At 37.8% G+C, this 17,991-nt stretch overlaps 1 protein-coding gene across 3 annotated transcripts in view; it reads right to left on the bottom strand.

Moving 5' to 3' along the window:
* The window catches only part of USP47 (ubiquitin specific peptidase 47), a 67,286-nt gene that overhangs the window by 36,219 nt on the left and 13,076 nt on the right, over positions 1-17,991 (bottom strand). For all 3 annotated transcript variants that reach the window (XM_063117287.1, XM_063117286.1, XM_063117288.1), the window contains 7 exons: positions 11,208-11,411; positions 8,694-8,807; positions 7,405-7,543; positions 5,646-5,742; positions 3,785-3,930; positions 1,421-1,500; positions 422-571 (listed from right to left, as the gene is read on the bottom strand). In XM_063117287.1, coding sequence (XP_062973357.1) covers positions 422-571; positions 1,421-1,500; positions 3,785-3,930; positions 5,646-5,742; positions 7,405-7,543; positions 8,694-8,807; positions 11,208-11,411 — 930 coding nt within the window. The remainder of the gene's footprint in view (positions 1-421; positions 572-1,420; positions 1,501-3,784; positions 3,931-5,645; positions 5,743-7,404; positions 7,544-8,693; positions 8,808-11,207; positions 11,412-17,991) is intronic.

Here is a 17,991-nt window from a genome sequence, read left to right as displayed (position 1 = left end):
TTTTTCATTTCAAAAAGACTTTCCTTTTCATAGGAGAATCAGAAGAAAGCACAAGGAGTTGCTCTGTTTTCATTACAACTGTAAGCAATATTAAGGGTTAGATTGTTCATAAAACATCTTTTAGCATACCAATATAAAAGTAACACTAATTCTAGAAGAGTATGGAGAAAGATCATACTGGTATATTGTATCATTGGAATTACCTGGCTAAACTCCCCTTTCCTCTTAAAACATGCACCAGTAGGACTTATTGAAGGGTCAAAAACCTTCTAGAACTTGCTAGCTGTTTTACTGAACAAAGACGGACAACCCAAGATGGGGTATCTAGGATACTTACCTTTCAAGGAAGTTATACCACTGTTGCATTATATATGTAATGTGTGTGTATAGAGGCAGTAGCTGTCAGTTTAACAGTACACACCACACTCGCAAAAGCCTGGTTGGAGCCATAAGGCCGAATCACCAATGGAATATCCAGGTAGGTATCAATTCTCCAACTCTCATAGCCACATTCCAGACATCTTACATAATCCTTCAGCTTGCCTTGATAGAGCTGGTTTATGAGATCAGCCTGTAAATAAAGAATAATTTTAATATTTTAGCATAGCCCAAAAAGCTACAAGCAAGTCATTTTATTTTACTTTCTGCAATACACTTTCCTGTGGTATTTATCTGTAGCTAATTTGTTTATTTTGAATGGTAGAAGCAAACATTTACAGACATAACATAGCGTAGTGTGTGTGTGCGTGCGTGCTTATGTGCACGTGTGTGTATGTCTCTTAGAGAGCAATATCCCAATCACTTTCCTTCAGCCCAGTAACAATGTCCTTTTATTAATAAAATATATTTTCTAATTTCTTTTCTATCTAATACAACTTCTGTTGCAATACAGTGGCTATCCCCTACTGCAGTCTATTTCTTTCTAGTTGCCTTCTAAATTGAAAATAAAACTATCTACAAATCCCAGGGCAAATAAAACATTTCTTTACCCAATTCATCTTAACCACAACTCTAATGTAGACCACTATCTCCCAAAATATGTATTTATAAATATACTTTATCTACACGTATGCATTTATAAATGTACTTCAACATGTTGTTAAAAAGAGAGCTGCACTGTAATATTTGAAGAAGTGCAAAATCTGAATAATTGCATTCTAATCCACACATTACTCCAGGAGATGCAGATCAGGTCTGTTTGCATAAGAAATTGCGAAGATCTAATTCCTCAAGGATTCCTAATTTAAGCTAAGTGATGTGCGTGTTTCTCTAGTTCACCTTGGTGTCTTGAATTGGCATTTGAACCCAGGTTTAATACAATACTACCTACTGAGATATTTTACTCTTATTTCTAGTTCAAGCAGTTAACTATCATTCCTCTTTAGCACATTACTATGAGAACAAACCTAAAGTGTTATACCTGTTCCGTTTGTTTCCATTTTTGTTCCAAAGCATCAAACATGACTCTACAGAGTTCCTGCACATCATGCTGCTGCCATGCTGTTGTAACATAAAAGTGACTTCATTTAGTCAACTAAGACAGACATCACTACAGCACTTTGTTAACCTAGTTACAAAAGCAACAGAATAAATATCTATTACATTTCACTAAACTTATTTTGCTTAGGATCTGGCTAGTTTTGAAGTTGACATTTTCCATGCTTCATGCATGACTAATATTTACTAGTTCTTTCCAAACATGTTAACATTTTTAAAAAGAACTGAGCATTTACAACTGTAGTTTAACAACTTAGAAACCACAGTTTGGACTTTAAGCAATACTAAAAAGAAAGAGGTATGCATTCTCTTTCTAACACATCTTCTATTTTAGTTTCAATCAATCAATCAAGTTACTACTGCGAAAGTAAAGTGTTCTTAAAAATCACAGAAAGCAATAAATATTTTGAACACACCACAAAGTTGACTTGTGAATTCACAGTAGCATTGGAAGACTGTGCACTGAAGAAATATATTGCTATATGTAATGAATATTGAAGGCAACCCAAAGTTACACATGGAATTCATATGTAACAACCCCATGTCTTCATCTCTGAGGTCCTTGAATGAATGCATATGTAGTCAAAGGAAAATAAAGATTGATCCCTTGTGCCTATTGAATGAGATACGTATATTTAAAAACAAGGTTTAGCGTTAGCATCCAACAATCAGGCTTAGTAATCTAGAGTTTTTTCTATACATTCCTGGTAGTGTCTGGGATAAAATACTGGATAAGAAGATCCAGTAGAATCTTTTTATGTTCTTAAAACAAAAAGTTTTAAAGCACCACAAAAGTTTGCAATACCTGTACCTTTAGAGCGTTCTCCACTTCCTGAGAAAGTTCTTCATAAGTCTTAGGGCACAATCCTATCGATTGCACTCTCACTGTTTGGAAGCCCTCGAACTCAGAGGCGTCCAGTTTCCTATGCTCTGCCAGGATGAAGCCAGCAGGGCGGGAGGAGTTGCAGAGATGATCTTCGCCTCCCTGTCCTCTGTCTTGGGTGATTTTCACCAGACAGGCTTTTTAGCTTGTCTAGTGAGGGTGCTTTGGAGGTGGAGGGAAGGTGTGTGGAGGAGGCTCTGGATTTCTCAAATCCTGACTTCTATGGTCAACTCCCTTCCACAACCACCAGAACATCCCCTCAACCACCAACACACACCCTTATCTACTCCTCTGAGGTTGCTTTTCCAACCTCGGAGAGGCAACCAGTGCCGTTTTCTCTACATTGGCTACAAGGGAAAGGTGTCAGGGGACAGATCTCTGATTCCCCCTTCCTAGATTGGAGTGCGGTCTCTGACCATGGAGGGTCAATAGGCTTGCTCTCTTTGAAAATTATTAGGCTGCTTGAGATTTTTTATATAGATGTGCACATTGAACATATAATGGCTATATTCAGATAATCAGATCCTGGCTTAACCAACCAAAATATGTTTGAGCTCCATGCAGTACATGCAGCCTGTGCTACTGCTTTGCACCTCCTTTCACACAAGCAACTGAAGAAGCTAAGAAAGTGTGGTTAGCCACAACCTCCCATTACATGCAAAGTGGAAACTGTGGTTAATGGCTTTCAAACATACCAGGATTCAGAAGCTACCTTTAAACAATGGCTTCCTACCCTGAGCAGGTCATTAAGTAGAGTATTTGTTCCATAGCTTCCATAAAGCAGGCATGTCTTGGCCATTTCTAGAACAGTGGGGATTCAGGAGAAGGCATCATAGCTGGATTATTTGTAAATCAGTAACCATAGTTTTCCAGTTGGGACACATCCACCACCTATCACTCAATGGACTGAAGATCTTACTACTATTTCTACATTTCAGCTTATCTCCTACAAAGTTGTATGGATGTTTATTTAGATATGTAGAATAATTCTATTAACTTATATTATTAATATTAATACTTTTATTACTTATATTTGAAATGGAAATCCTATTTCTCTTCCTCCTTGTGTTTTCTTATTATCCTATAGGTAATAATTACTATATATTGGTATGTTTCATGATATGAATTTCCCCCGCATTTCCACCTCCCCTTCCCACCCTTTTTTCTTTGTTGTTGCTACTACTGTGCTAAAAATAAAAAGATTAGAAAAACAAAAACAAACAAACAGCGACTTCATTGCTTGTTTCTCCACTTGCACAAAAGAAGCAAAGTGGCAGCAGGTACATGGAACTCATTCATATCCTGGCTTAGTAAGCAAAGATTTGATCACCCAAATGCAGCCAATTTCAATTATTATCTAGTCTAACATAATTACAGTTTAACCAAGCATTTTGTCATAATTACCCTCACTACTATCCCATCCAAAGCTTCGTGTAACATCTGTTGTTTCAATTGCTCTCTTTTTGCTGGTCTGTAATAAAACAAACAGCCTTTGAAGCTGATAAGGGATGCTTGTCACTGGATCTTCTTCAGATTCCTCAAATTCCCATCTATTAACAAAATGAGGCATCTTAGTACCATCATGCAAACAAAACAATTACGTTACAGCACATGTTTAAAAGGGAATGCTCTCTTAACACACATTTCTAGATTGAGGTGTTCCTTGGAGGACCAGCTGATGTGGATGTGGAAATATTTGTTCAAAGTACAAATCTGAAAAGCCACTGAGTTAATTCATGTTTGTCATAACCTAATACCAATACAACTTTAAAGAAAACATATCCAACCACATTTAAAGCTATCATCAGGCCAGTTTTTAGAAGAAAGTGTTATGAAATATTGTTTTTTATAACGTAATTGTTATGAAATATTGTTTTTATAACGTAATTGTTTTTCAAAGACAAATGTTTGAAAGTAGACATTCATAAACTGATCAAGTCAATTCCAAACTGATCAAGCCTTGTTGAACTCCCACATGAATTTATTTTATCATTATTGTTTAAATTATTTTTAAACTGCCTTGAAGATTAAGAGAGAAGACTGGAATAACAGGAATAAACACTATAGGAAGGCCTAACATATCTATCTCTTGCCCAGTTTGACCAAGTGTCTACCCTACAATATGTCCTGGAATACTCTGTAGTATTCAGGGGTTCCTCAGTAGAAAAAAATATATGTGCAAACTTGCACATAAGTTTGAAAACACTGTAGTATCACTGCTTAAATGCATGCCAACTTAAATTTAGTATCTGGGAATTTACAAAGCCATTGGAAGGTGGAACAGCTTTAGGAGAACAAACAAATTCATTAGGTTTCTCATTGTAAGAGACACCTGAATGCAAGTGACTCATTAAAAGATGCTTATATTTATGTTAGGCTTTCCCAAAAGTTACCTTGCTATCTCATCCATGTCATCTTTTTCTTTCATAATGATACATTACTGGCTGTGCCCACCAAGACAAAAACATTGTTCCATATTTTGTTTGAAAAGGAAAAAGGACTGTACCAACATGTGTGCCAGTTTTCAGGATGTAACCCTTCTGTGATTTAGTTCAAATGGAAAATTTCATATAGACAGAAAGGTATCAAGGATCACTCTAGCTTCCCCACTTCCTCTTCTTTAATATTAAACTCACGAATTCTCTTCGAGACACTGAATTTGGTGTTATTCTAGGATTAATACTGGGGAATTATCTCCCATAAGATTCTACTGTCATTTCTGAGGACTCCAAGGTTTAACAAGCTCTGATCTGTTCTAAGTACATGTTCCTATGCTGACATTTCCCTTAAAAAAGTTATTGTGGAGGGAGCAAACCATGCCACTTCAAATAGCAGAACCTATTATAGAAGCATGAATATACTCTAACCCAGTTGTATTCCCTAGGTGCTCACATAAAAATCAGAAAGAACCCACTACTGCTTTATCTAGCAGCATAATTTCAGGTTGTCAAAATAAACCTTAAAGATTTCATATTATCACTTGCAAAGTGCATACACACTTTAGAAAAAGAAATTAATAAATAATAATAATAATATATTATCATTCAATTATAAAGGTTGACAAGGTTTTCATGCTCTCTTGAAATAAAATTTATTTATTTATGACATTTTTGTACCGCCCAATAGCCAAAGCTCTCTGGGCGGTTCACAAAAATTAATAATGTAACTCTCAAATAATTACAGTAAAAACACTTCTCTGAAAACACTTCATAGTACAAAAAATACTTATGACAGCATTAAATTGCTTTTAATATGATGTACTTACTTATATAATGCATTTCTAAATTCTGGAGTCATGAAAAGTGTTTGTAGCAGGCTATTCAAATAGCAGGTCATTGCTTGATTTACTAGACCCACATATCCTAAAAAAATAAGAGTGCAACAGGATTAGTAGTCCTAGCTTCCAAAAGTACAACTAAAACCACGTTTCTGGCTCAATGGAAGTCAGCAGCAATTTTTGCAGTAACTTCAGTGAAGACTTTTAACACTCATTGTTGTTTCTATTGCAAGTATTACAAGACACTAATCAACCACCCAAGACAAATCCAAAGATCCACTAGATACTTCCCTTGACTTTTCTGAGATAGGAAAATAGATAGTGACATTGGGTATAACTATTTAACCTAACTTTCATCTAGTACAGCAACTTAATGTAAATATATTTCACTTCTGGATACCATTTGCAGTCTTCAGCAAAACTACTTGCTAATATGCCAAACAATGAGATGTTTTGCTATCTTGGTGAGCAAAAAAGCCCAGGGACGTGTTGACTATGGCCATGGCTAGACCAGGCCTATATCCCAGGATTGTCCTGGGACCATCCTTGTACATCCAAATGACACACAGGGGATACTGGGAGCAGGCAGGGACGACCCCTCCATTTGCCTGGGATAATCCTTAGGTGTAGCTAAGGCCTACATCATGGGAGCCTGATCCCTTGCAGAGCTAGGTATGCTTAAGCCCACTGATTTCAATGGGCGGAAGTATGTTTAATTATTTCTATGCACAGCAGTGGTAGGTAGAGTTGGAAGAAGGATGGAGGCTGCACTACAGCAGCAAAATTGGGCTTGATTTCTGTAGAGGAAAAACTACTAGTCTATTAGCCCAATGCTGAAACAGATTTCTGCTAAAACTGTTTCCTGGCACAAATGAAGCCCTATGTTGGTGCATTGAATGAAGAGCCTACCTATGGCAAAAGAGGGAGAAAAGCATTTTAATTATGAAGAGCGGCTGGACGGGAGTTGGAAAAATCAGAAGTGAATTTTTGGGAGATATCTCTCTCTCTCCCTCTGGCTGTTTCTACACCTGCCTTTTCCCCCGGGATCGTCCTGGGACCATCCCTGTGCATGCAAATGACACACAGGGGATCCCAGGAGCAGGCAGGGATGATCCCTCCATTTTCCTGGAATAATCCTTAGGTGTAGAAAGGGCCTCTGTGTGTGTGTGTGTGTGTGTGTGTGTGTGTGTGTGTGTGTGAGAGAGAGAGAGAGAGAGAGAGAGAGATGCATGGACTTAAGACATGTGAGATAACAAATGCATCAAGCCCATAAGACCTACATCTAAATTATGTTCTCTTCCCAAACATAATTTAGGACAAAACATAAGGACAAGCTCAATTTGCTCAGCAGAAATGGAAAAAAACTTTTGTTATATTTCTGATGGTTAGGAGAAATTGTTGGCTCCCAAGCCTGGACACAATGTATTAAATCTCTGACCAACTGCATACCGCAGGTGAAAGTTATATGCATATGGACCAAGAAACAGACACTCATACAGCCCAGATATAAAGCAGTACCATAAAAAATTAAAAACAAAACAAATTTTAGAAGATAAATGCAATACCCTGCCCAGTAATTATTCTGCCACCACATCCTACTTATCCACACCAGTTGTAACATTGCCCCCCCAAACCCAGACATAGAGTGAGGTGTAGTTGCATTCCATCTTGCCAATACATTTTTTTTAAAAAAAAATATTGAAACATTACTATACATAGTCGAAAAAGATAAAACAGACCACCATACCAGTTTCTGATTTACTCAGAATTGATGAATAAGAGTAGTTCTGACTGACATAATCATTGGAACAACCAACTGAACCTTCTCGTGGAAGAGGACCTATAAATCGATCTGGATTACGGTCATCTGTTGAACTAGACTCCTCCTAAAAGATTAGACACACTAATTAATGCATTTTTAAAGGATGCAGTTAATACAAATGCATCAATACAAAGTATATAATTTAAGAAAGTCTAGACTCTCTGAATGTGCTTTCACATAGAACAATAGCCCCATCCACAAGTGCTATAGGTAGCTTCACACAAAGCCCTTCACCTAAAGGTGATGAGTTGGGGGGGGGGTAATTATACCAGCCTAACTACCCTGTTTCTACCTAATTAATAATTGCAGTCCAAAGCAGACAGCCTAAATCTCTAGTTAGGCAATAATGCACATAGGGTCCTATCCCCCCCAATGCTGGATGCAGGTTTTCCTTCTTTGTGTCCCAAAGAGTAGTCTTTGATGCTCCCATCTGGAGCTAGTCAGTATGCAAAACCACTTTCTGCACTAAGACAGCACTGGCTGGATCAGAACAGATCTTTTTCTACAAGAAGTTGAGGTTTCATTCTGGGAAGATGAATTATGCTATTATGATTAAAATCCTAATAAGTATTTTCTCCTACATGTTTGAAAGCTAGAATGGCTTTGATTTTTAGGGAGAGTCAAAGTTATGTAATACATTCTCTCATAAGGTAGAAAAAAATAACAGGGTGCCCCCAGACAGACAGCTCCTAGTGCTGCCAACCAAAAGATACTGTGCAGTTATTCCATCTCCTTCACAGATTCTATGTGATAAGAGAAAGAAAAAGACAGAAGAACTGGTGGGAAAACACAGTAGGTTTACAAACAGATGGCAACGATGTCTGGGTCTCTGCAACATTCTGCAAATGAGGCAGGGCACAATAAAAGCCTGGTCTGGAAGCACCCTTAGTTTCTACTTACAAGAATATATAGACTTGAAATATAAATTTGTTTATAAAGATCACTAGACCTTTGTGACATATAGCAAGTGATTCATATACTGGGGGCAGTTTAGTTGTGCACTGCAAAGTTGGTACATGCTCTTGAAGGTCGGAGCCTTCCTCCCACAATTGATCAATAACTCAGTTCTACTTAAGGGCTCAGGTATAGGTGGAGAAAAAGGAAGGTGCATATTTCTCAATAACTCTGTACTTGAGCCACTAGCTCCTTGGTTTTCTCTCTGGTGTGAAAAGATGAACACAGGGAACTTCCTGACAAGTTTTGCACACTCTTACCAATACTATTTGAGGTTGTTCTCCGTCTTTATCTGTCAGATGCAGAAAATTCTTTTTCCCAGGTTCAAAACCAGCATCCACAACAGTTTTATCACTAGACTGATCCAATGGTGTCTATAACAAAACAGAACAAAATTATTCTTTACCAGACAGAATTAGCTGCTGTTTGTTTTAAAAATTCAGGTGGAGGATAACATTTTTTTTAGTCCTTCATCCCTAATGTGAAATACTCAGGAGCTGGAATATTATTTCTAATCAGCATATTTTGACTGATTTGGAGGTGGGGGAGAGATAAAACATGCTTTTCCTTAATAGGAAATCCATGTTTTTCACATTTCTGTCAAGAGCTCATGGACCACAAAATTTCACATTATAATGTACTTGTTTCCTACCCTATTTGCTATGGTCATTCACTAGATTATCTACATAGCAATTTATTAAATGGTCTGTGTAATAGCAGTTGAATCTAAAGATCAAATACTAAATTCACAGGTACTAGTAGTGTTATACTTATAGTTTATTAGCTATAACATAGAGGCAGAATAAATAAAGCCCCAAGGGCCTTGAGGGGAAAGGCAAAAGAGGTCATACTGTCAACTCCTAATTGCTATGGGTTTTTTGGTGTGTGCGTTTTGTTGTTTTTTTAAAAAATGGTTTCATCTGTATGTAAACTGCTTTGATTTTAGTAAAAGCAGTATGCAAATTTCTTAAATAAATAGCAAGTCTGCACTCCCCATCAGTTGACCAACATTTTTAATGAGCTTTCAACTTAATGCATATTGTAGGATTTCACAGTATGTCAACTGCTGAATTTAAGAAAAATCGGTGACCTAGTTAGAAATCAATTTAAAGAAACTTGCAACCTAGTTTAACCTAGCCTAACATACTAGTAAATAATATAAATATAATCTTAAATGAGGCATGTTTTAAATACCAGCTGAAAAGCTGTTTCAGAACACATAATTCATAGAATAAAACTAAAGAGAATATCATTTTATTACTAGATATAGCCCAGGCCTCCTGACTCTTTACATCCAAAGTATAGTCAGGTTGCTGCTGCTGCTGCTACCATTTTCCTTCTATTTTGAAGAAAATATGGGGATGTGGTAAGAAGAAAGTTGGCTAATAAGCCCCTTTCCCTGCATAGATATATAGATGATTTTTTTAAAGGTTCATACTAGGTTAGAGTGCAGGGTCAACAGTGTGCTAATGACCCATCATTCCATGACCAGGTTTTCATGTGCACAGTTGATTAATAAGCTATAGTGGCTTATTAACCATTTCCACACATGCCATTTGTTAACCACCCAGCCAGTCACCCTCACTAGGTTTGCATGTAATGACAAGCTGTGCCTGGAGAGGGAAATGAGGGAAATGAGCTCACACACACAGGGATGGTTAACAAGCTACTATGACTTAACCACCCTCGCGTCATGGAAATCAGTGGTAATGCACTGGATGAAGACCAATGAATTGAAGATCATTCCAGAGGCACTGTTGGTGAGTGGTTTCTCTGACCAGGCAAGTGGTGTTCATGCTGTTCTGGAAGGAGCTGCACTCCCCCAAAGGATCGAGTTCATAGTTGAGATGTTCCCAGATCCAATCTTTTCTTTTGCTATTAATGATTCAAAGTTTATACATATATGCAGTAATACAAATATTTCGAACAGTAGAAAATTATACAGATAACTGAAACTCAGCTTTCACTTAGCAGTCTAAATCTCCAGGGCAGTTTATGGCAATTTTGTCTGGTTCTTTCTTCCTAATCTTTTTTGCTGCCAGAGCAAACCAAGCCTTTTTATGTGTCACATAGCAGTTGGTATCACTTACAAGAAAATGAACCATTTCTGCAAGGGCGTTCCTATATCCATGTATTAACAAGGGTTTCAGGATTATCTCTCTTGGGTCCCTTTACAGAGGGCAAATTAATAGTGTCTTCCACCTGATGTGGGCCACAGATACATAATCTGCATTCAAATGGCACCTTGTGATAGCGTTCATCCAGAACTGCAGTTAGTGTAACTTGGAATCTCAATTCAATAAAAGTGTTTCTTAGAAAAGAGCCCTCAGTTTGGACAAATAGCTGGCTCTAAAGTGTTCCATTTTCAAAAGAGGAAACCAATGGGAAAATTTAGAGTTTTTAATTAGTTGTGGATCCCTCCTAAAATCTATCCAAAATAACCAGTCCCTTAGTTGCCTCTTATCCATATCAAGGTCAGACTTCAGCTCAGGAAAGTAATAGCTATGCAATCTTTTCACCCCTTGCCTTTCAGTTAACCAAATGATACTTTAACATTTTATTCTTACACAGTTCACCTGATTAAACTAAACTATGCAAATGTATGCACATATAAGCACAAGTATTTAAGATTACAAGCAATATTAAGCAAACACATGCACACACTATTATAGATTTCTGATGAGCTGTCATACTGTTGAGAAATACTGCATCCAATACCTGAAATATTCCAACAAAAATTAAGTGTAGAAATTAAGTGAAATAGTTGTTTTTACCGTATCAGCAACATTGACTCCATTTCCCCAAATTAAATCAAATGTTCCATTAACGTAGCCAACTTTGGTGGCTACATCCTCAAACAGTCTTTTTACTGGAGTGGAAGCCGGCAAGTTCAAAGTGATGCGCTCATTCACTGTCTTAGAATTAGTAGTATCTTGTATTATACAAAGCACTCTAGGTTCATCAGCAGCACTTTCAATCTGTAATGAAAGAGAAAACAGATTACAAAATACTTTCTATTTCAAGGCTATGTTGTCAATAACACTATCTTAAGCTCTTGGTAACTCTTTAAAACAGAAAGATTGTTTATTTTCTAAAAGGCCAAATATATGGTTTTCCACAGCCTTCAATTGGAGGGGTTTTCTCCCCCGTGATAAAGTCTTTGAGGATGTTGAATATTCCATAATTGACGGTTTAACCTGATATGGGTGAGTGATTTTTAGGCTGAATTAGAAATGAGTGCTTGGATTTTATAATTATAGAGTTATCTAGACTGAATGTGATGATTATATAAATATTATCTTATCTCTGTAGCGTTTATTCCGATGAAGCTTGAGCAGCGAAAACGGGAAATATATTGCAAAATCCTGTCAATATCAACTTACAACGCTGGAAAGAACAAAATATAATAAGAACAAACCTTATTTACATTATATCTGTGAATATATGTTATGTACTGATGTTATTGCCAAATGTGTCAAATATACTAAAGTGCGTTAGTGTGATTTTGTTGGGCTATATTATAGACTTGTATAGTCTTTAAGTAGGAATAACATTCCAATTATTGGTTTATTGTATTATATACCCAACACCACTATTGTTAAACAACTATGGGATACATCAGCCTTTTTATAACTTTTGTATAATAAATGGGTTTCTTGTTGATCATCTCTCTTCACTAGTGGTTTGGGTAGCTGTGTGCTTTCAGGCATCTTATATACATATTAGTCATTTAAAAACTACTGCCTTCTATTTATTTGTCAATAACATTATGCAATTTCAGTTTCTCTTAGCATCAGGGTGGATTTGATTTAAATCAATTTGATTTAAATCACAATTTAAATCACTACTCAGAAAGACATGATTTAATCATGTGACTCCCCCCTCCCAAAAGTGCACTCTTCCTTGCTATATTTTACACAACTCAGAGATTATTTATTTATTGCATTTATATACCGCCCCATAGCCGAAGCTTTCTGGGCAGTTTACAAAGGTTAAAAACAGTAAACATTAAAAACAAATATACAAAGTTTAAAAACATAAAAAGCATAAAAGTTACTAGAGACTCATTCTTGCTGGTATAATCTTAATATTTACAACCAGATGAAGGTTGCATTTTTAGAATAGCAACTTTTCAAATTAGTTTTATAGTTATATCAAAAATACTGATTTGGTTATACTATTAGAAACACATTATAGATAGATGATTATGAAATTATTGCGAGGTGAACTATCTCTAGTTTAATAGGTTAATCATTCATATTTGGACAACTTTTCTGCTGTATTTTTTTGGAAGGAGAAAAATAATCTTACAGAAACCGCTGGAAGAACATGACATTGTGAATGGATTAATGGAATTCATTTACTAAAAAAATTTAAACAGCCTCATGCTACATAATTAAAAACTAATCCTTATTTCATGATGAATAACCTTTGGACTATAATGTATCTTAAATAGAAAACTATCTTTAGGTAGATTTTTCCTCAAAAAGCATTTCATTAAAAAATTCAATTTAATTAAAAAAATCCGATTTAAATTTTTAAAAATCAATTTTTTAATTTTATTTTTAAAAAATCATTGCTTTTTATCCACCCTGCTTAGCATAGACGCAAGTGTCATCTATCTATCTCTCTATCTCTCCAAATACTATTATAGTTACCCTAGCTGTGGCAGCTATAGTTAAGGCCAGACAGTAAAAAAGAAAGAGAAAAAAAGAGTTCCGCCATTTGAAATGGTGATTGTGGAGGAGTGAGGGAAATCATTGTAAACTTTACACAATTGGAATGGTTTCACCAATCTTTCTGAAATTTCCAGGTACTAAAACCGTTGGGTTTACAAGCCTTGAAAATTTCAGAAAGATTGGTGAAAGTTTAATGGAGAAGGAGCAAGTTAAAGAACAAAACTCTGTATTTTAATCTTATATCAACTTTGCTGTGTGGTTTTATCTTGGTTGCGCTTTTTATACTGTATTTCGTAATTGTGTTTTAAACTGTTGGGTGTTTTACTGTGGTTTTAATTTTTGTGAACCGCCCAGAGAGCTTCAGCTATTGGGCGGTATAAAAATGTAATAAATAAATAATAAATAAATAAATAAAACCCACAGGACCAGGACAACCCGAGACATTGCTATAGGACCAGGACAAGCTGGGATTTTGCTGGTCCCAGGAAGTCCTTCCTCCCCGTCTCGATTTAGGCCTGAAAGATCAAGGAAAACTGTGTTGGGATGGAGGGTAAATTGTAAGCAAGCACTATTTGTGACATCGCATGATATTGCACATAATCCTCATTGATCATGGGGCACATCAGTTAAGGTATCAGCCTTTGCTTCCAATTTCCTGGCTTTTTGGAAGTTGGACCAATGTGACTGTGGTCTTTTAAACCAACTTTTTTAAAAAATCACTGAATATATACTAAGATTGCCATGATGTAATAAACTAATGATCAAACTCAGTATTCTAATGATGGGAAATAGGACAGAAACCCCATTATATGGCGACACAGGGCCTTGCTAGACCCTGCCGGATAAGCAGGCAGGGAGGCGGGGTGACGGCGCGCTAACTTTAGCGCACACCGCCCTGCCTCCTAGACGGCCGACGTGCAGGGACTGCGGAAGCCCTGTAGCATCGGCCATTTTTTTTTGTTAAAGGGGCCACGTGCGCCCCGAAGACTCCGGAGAAGGTAGGTGGTTTTTTTTTAATTAAGCCCCCCCATCCGCTCCTGATCCCCTCCTATGCCTCCTGCCCACTCTTTCCCCGCCCTCCCTCCCCATCCCCGTCCCCCATGTCGCCCTCCACCCTCCTGTGTCGTCCCGTGTCGCCCTCCGCCCTCCCGTGTCGCCCTCCCGTGTCATCCCGTGTCGCCCTCCCGTGTCGCCCTCTGCCATCCCCCTCTCCTGCCAGTCCAGCCTTCCCCCCCTATGTCCCCCTCCCGGGATCCCCCGGCCCGATGGGCAGAGCGCTCGTATGAGCGCTGTGCCCAGTCCGTGGCTTTTCCCGGCTACTCGCGAGTAAGCGAGTAGCCACAAAAAGCCACAGACCTTGCTAGACGTTCTGCAGTCCTGGAATTCAGTCCCTGAATTGGAAGAGGCCATGCAAATTCTGAACTGGTGCTTGGATGCAGTTGGATCTTTATGTGGGGCTACCCTCAGCTACGGCAAATGCAAAAATGCAGCATCTAGGATGCTTAATGGAGCACCTTAAGAGAACTTCCAATGGTATGTCACCAGGAAACGTCACAAAAGGCGGCCTTCTCGGTGGTGGCACTTGTGATTGGAGAGGCAGAAACTGTGGGAAGTTTTAAATGCCTCCCTGCCCTATTTATAGTTATCTTGTTATAATGATTTATTTATTATTATTTTAATTGTTATGTTGTATTTTAATGGGAATGGCTTAGGGATTTAAGTATATTTATGAAAGTATTATAAATAAATACATGAATAAATAAACCAATTTGGAACTGATGTAGAAAAAGGATAGGGCACCTTCCTTATGAAGGTGCTCTTTCGTCTAACAAACAAACAGATGATTAATGGTAAAACTGATATGGGTTTATCAGTTTTCTCCACAGCATGATGTGGAGAAAACACAGGGATTTTTCTCCCCCCACCCCATTTAACACTAACTCAGATTGCCCAATAAAATAGATTCGACAGAAAAAAGGGAAGAAAACACATCTTCATACAAGACGTATTTAACTTAAGGATATTTTTGTCACAAAATGTGGAGATGGCCACTAAATCTGTCAGACTACTAGCCACAATACCTAAATTAAACATTGAGGTTAAGAGGACTATGCCTTTGGATTCCAGTTGTCTAGGGAATCACAATGGGCCTGTTCAGACAACACTCTATGCCATGGTTAGGCCGCGAACCCTTTTGCAACAAATGAAAGGTGAGCATGTTTAAACTGTGGATATGTAACCACCATGGTTAGGAATGGTTCACATGACATGCTAAGTCATAATGTTTACATCAAAGTGCTTAACCACCGTGGCTTAGCATGTTGTCTGAACAGGGCCACTGCCTTTATGTTCTACCTATGGATATCTGACTGACCACTGTTGAAAATAGGCTACTAAATGGTTCCTTCTTCAACATATTAAACTGTTCTTCACAAGTTTAAATCACTATCAGATACAGAATTCACTGATTGAGAGTATCTGCTCAACTCCTGCATAAGCTTCTAAAAATAAGCAGGGGTTACACCAATGAGACAACAGCATTATAAACAGTCTCCAACAAAATCACTTGCCAACACACCAGGGACACGAAAATCTTTGATCTGGTGAACAAGACAGCTGTTTGGAGGAAGGTTGCATTACAGCAACTAAATTAGTTCTCCAGAAAAACCTGGAATGGGATTTTTTTGGCACAGGGAATATGTTTTCTCTAGTGCTGAATGGCTTTGGTAGGATTCTTCTTTTCTTTTTAATCTCTCTTCCCTTTCTGGGAATACTGCATATCTGATTGGTAGGCTGACGGAGAGGGCATGGCTGTGGACTAAGATGTCAGATTAGCTTTTGCTGCTGAGTCACTAATTCTACCACACCCTCAATTCTCCTTCCATATGTATGGCCTTTTCTGTTGTTCTCCAATGAGGGTGCATTCATGGAGAATGCACCCCACCACAATCACCAGCTTATGTCCAAAATGAGAAAAGGGAAGCTTTACATCAACTCACTGCAGCCTCCTGCACTGGGGCTGATTTAACCCAAACACAGAAGGAAAGTTGATGCAAGGAAAGAAGGAAAATCTCTAGTCGGCTTCTGAAGAGGAAAGGATTGGGTTCATTGGCCTTTTGTTCTGGTGCTCAGGCACAAATGAAGTCCTATGTAGGGAAGGGGACAAAAAAAGAACCCTGCCTAAGACAAGGGAATTAAACTACCGTAGGCTAACTTGAATTATGAGAGAAGGTGGGATATGAGTAAATAAGTTGGAGAATTGTTGGGAAAATATTTTTGTAACAAGATACTAGACAAGACTTGGAAAAAATCAAAACTGACTGGGGGAGGGTTGATTGAGTCTGTGTTCTTTAGCTGTGAACAGGATACTTACAAAGGAGGAGAAGGCAGTGTTTAATTTCTAAAGGGGGAAGTGCAGGGACTCAGAAATGTGTGGAAGCCATGCCACCTGCCTTGTAAGCTATTCTCTTTCACTGGAACAGAAAAGGATCAGGCTGCATTTCCTTAGTGGAAAGGGGGAAACACAGAAACACTCTGTCTGTGCTCAAAGGTACTTTTTGTATGCTCCAGCTTGCTGTAGAAATAGTTTTGGTTACCAAGGTCAGGCGCACCTTGCAGACCCACCTGGTTAAAAATTAGGACTACCTTGGGCATAACATTTGTAAGGTATAGGTTTCACAATGTGTGTCTGTGTGTGTGTGCACACACACACACACACACACACACACACACTTATCAGTCTTTTTTTTTTAACCACTCACCTGGTTGCCAAAGATAACCAGGAATTCCACATAGGCAAGTCCATGAAATTCCCTCCAGGTGAGTGAATGGGCTGGCGGAGGGACAGGAAGTGAAGACCCTTCCTGCATTGCTAGCTCGGAAACACAGTGAGCTGGAAAAGGAGGGAGAGATCACTCCGTCGATCCTTTGCCAGCCCGCTCAACTTCTGTTTTGGCTGCGGAGGAAAGGCTTTACTTCCTCTGCAGCCCACACAACTAGTGAAGGAGAAACAGAGTGTTCTGCTTCTCTGCTGCCAGCCTGCTGTGCTTTTAGCCTGCAAAATGTTTTACTCAGTTACTTTTTATTCATAAGAGGGGGAACCTTTTATGAATAAAAAGGAGGTGAATAATTTTTTCGGCAGACTAGAAACCTATGGGGGCTTAGTAACAAGGTTGTAATGTATTATTAATGGCATTTATAGGCTGCCTTATAATAAAAAGTCCATGTGGCTTACAACACAGACCACCCCAATTACTAATCCACTGACAGTAAAATAAAAGCAAATAATAATGCAGCTAAAATACAAAGAGCAGAAAACAAAACAATAAGGAGAAAACAGAATCAAATATGTCAAATATGGCGAACCCTGAAGATGCCAGTCTAGCAAAGAGTGCTAGAGTAACAAAAACCAAGTTAGTTAACTGTTTGTAGGGAACAACTATTGTAATTAATTATATATAACTATGTATGCAAATATAAACGTATATAAATAGTTCTTGGCATTCATCCTGAAAATCCAGGAATAGCACAGATCTGACTTTTGTAAATAAGGTTTCTATTTATACTATTCTTTGATGTTCCTTCTAGTCAAATAGGCAAAGTGATATACAAAACATGGATAGCAGAAACAATTAAAAGTTTTGTTTAACATCTTAATAACCCACGTTTAGTTTTTTTAACGAATTTATTTATTTATTTATTACATTTCTATACCGCCTATTAGCCGGAGCTCTCTGGGCGGTTCACAAAAATTAAAAACATTCAAAGTATAAAACAACAGTATAAAACCATAATATAAAATACAATATAAAAACTCAACCAGATAAAAACAGCAGCAAGATTTTTAAATGCTTTATGTGTGTATGTTCTGTGTTTTAGC

The sequence above is a fragment of the Elgaria multicarinata genome, chromosome 2, assembly GCF_023053635.1.
Source record: "Elgaria multicarinata webbii isolate HBS135686 ecotype San Diego chromosome 2, rElgMul1.1.pri, whole genome shotgun sequence".
NCBI lineage: Eukaryota > Metazoa > Chordata > Lepidosauria > Squamata > Anguidae > Elgaria > Elgaria multicarinata.
Note: the sequence above shows the minus strand (reverse complement) of the source record. Positions and strands in the feature narration are given on the sequence as shown.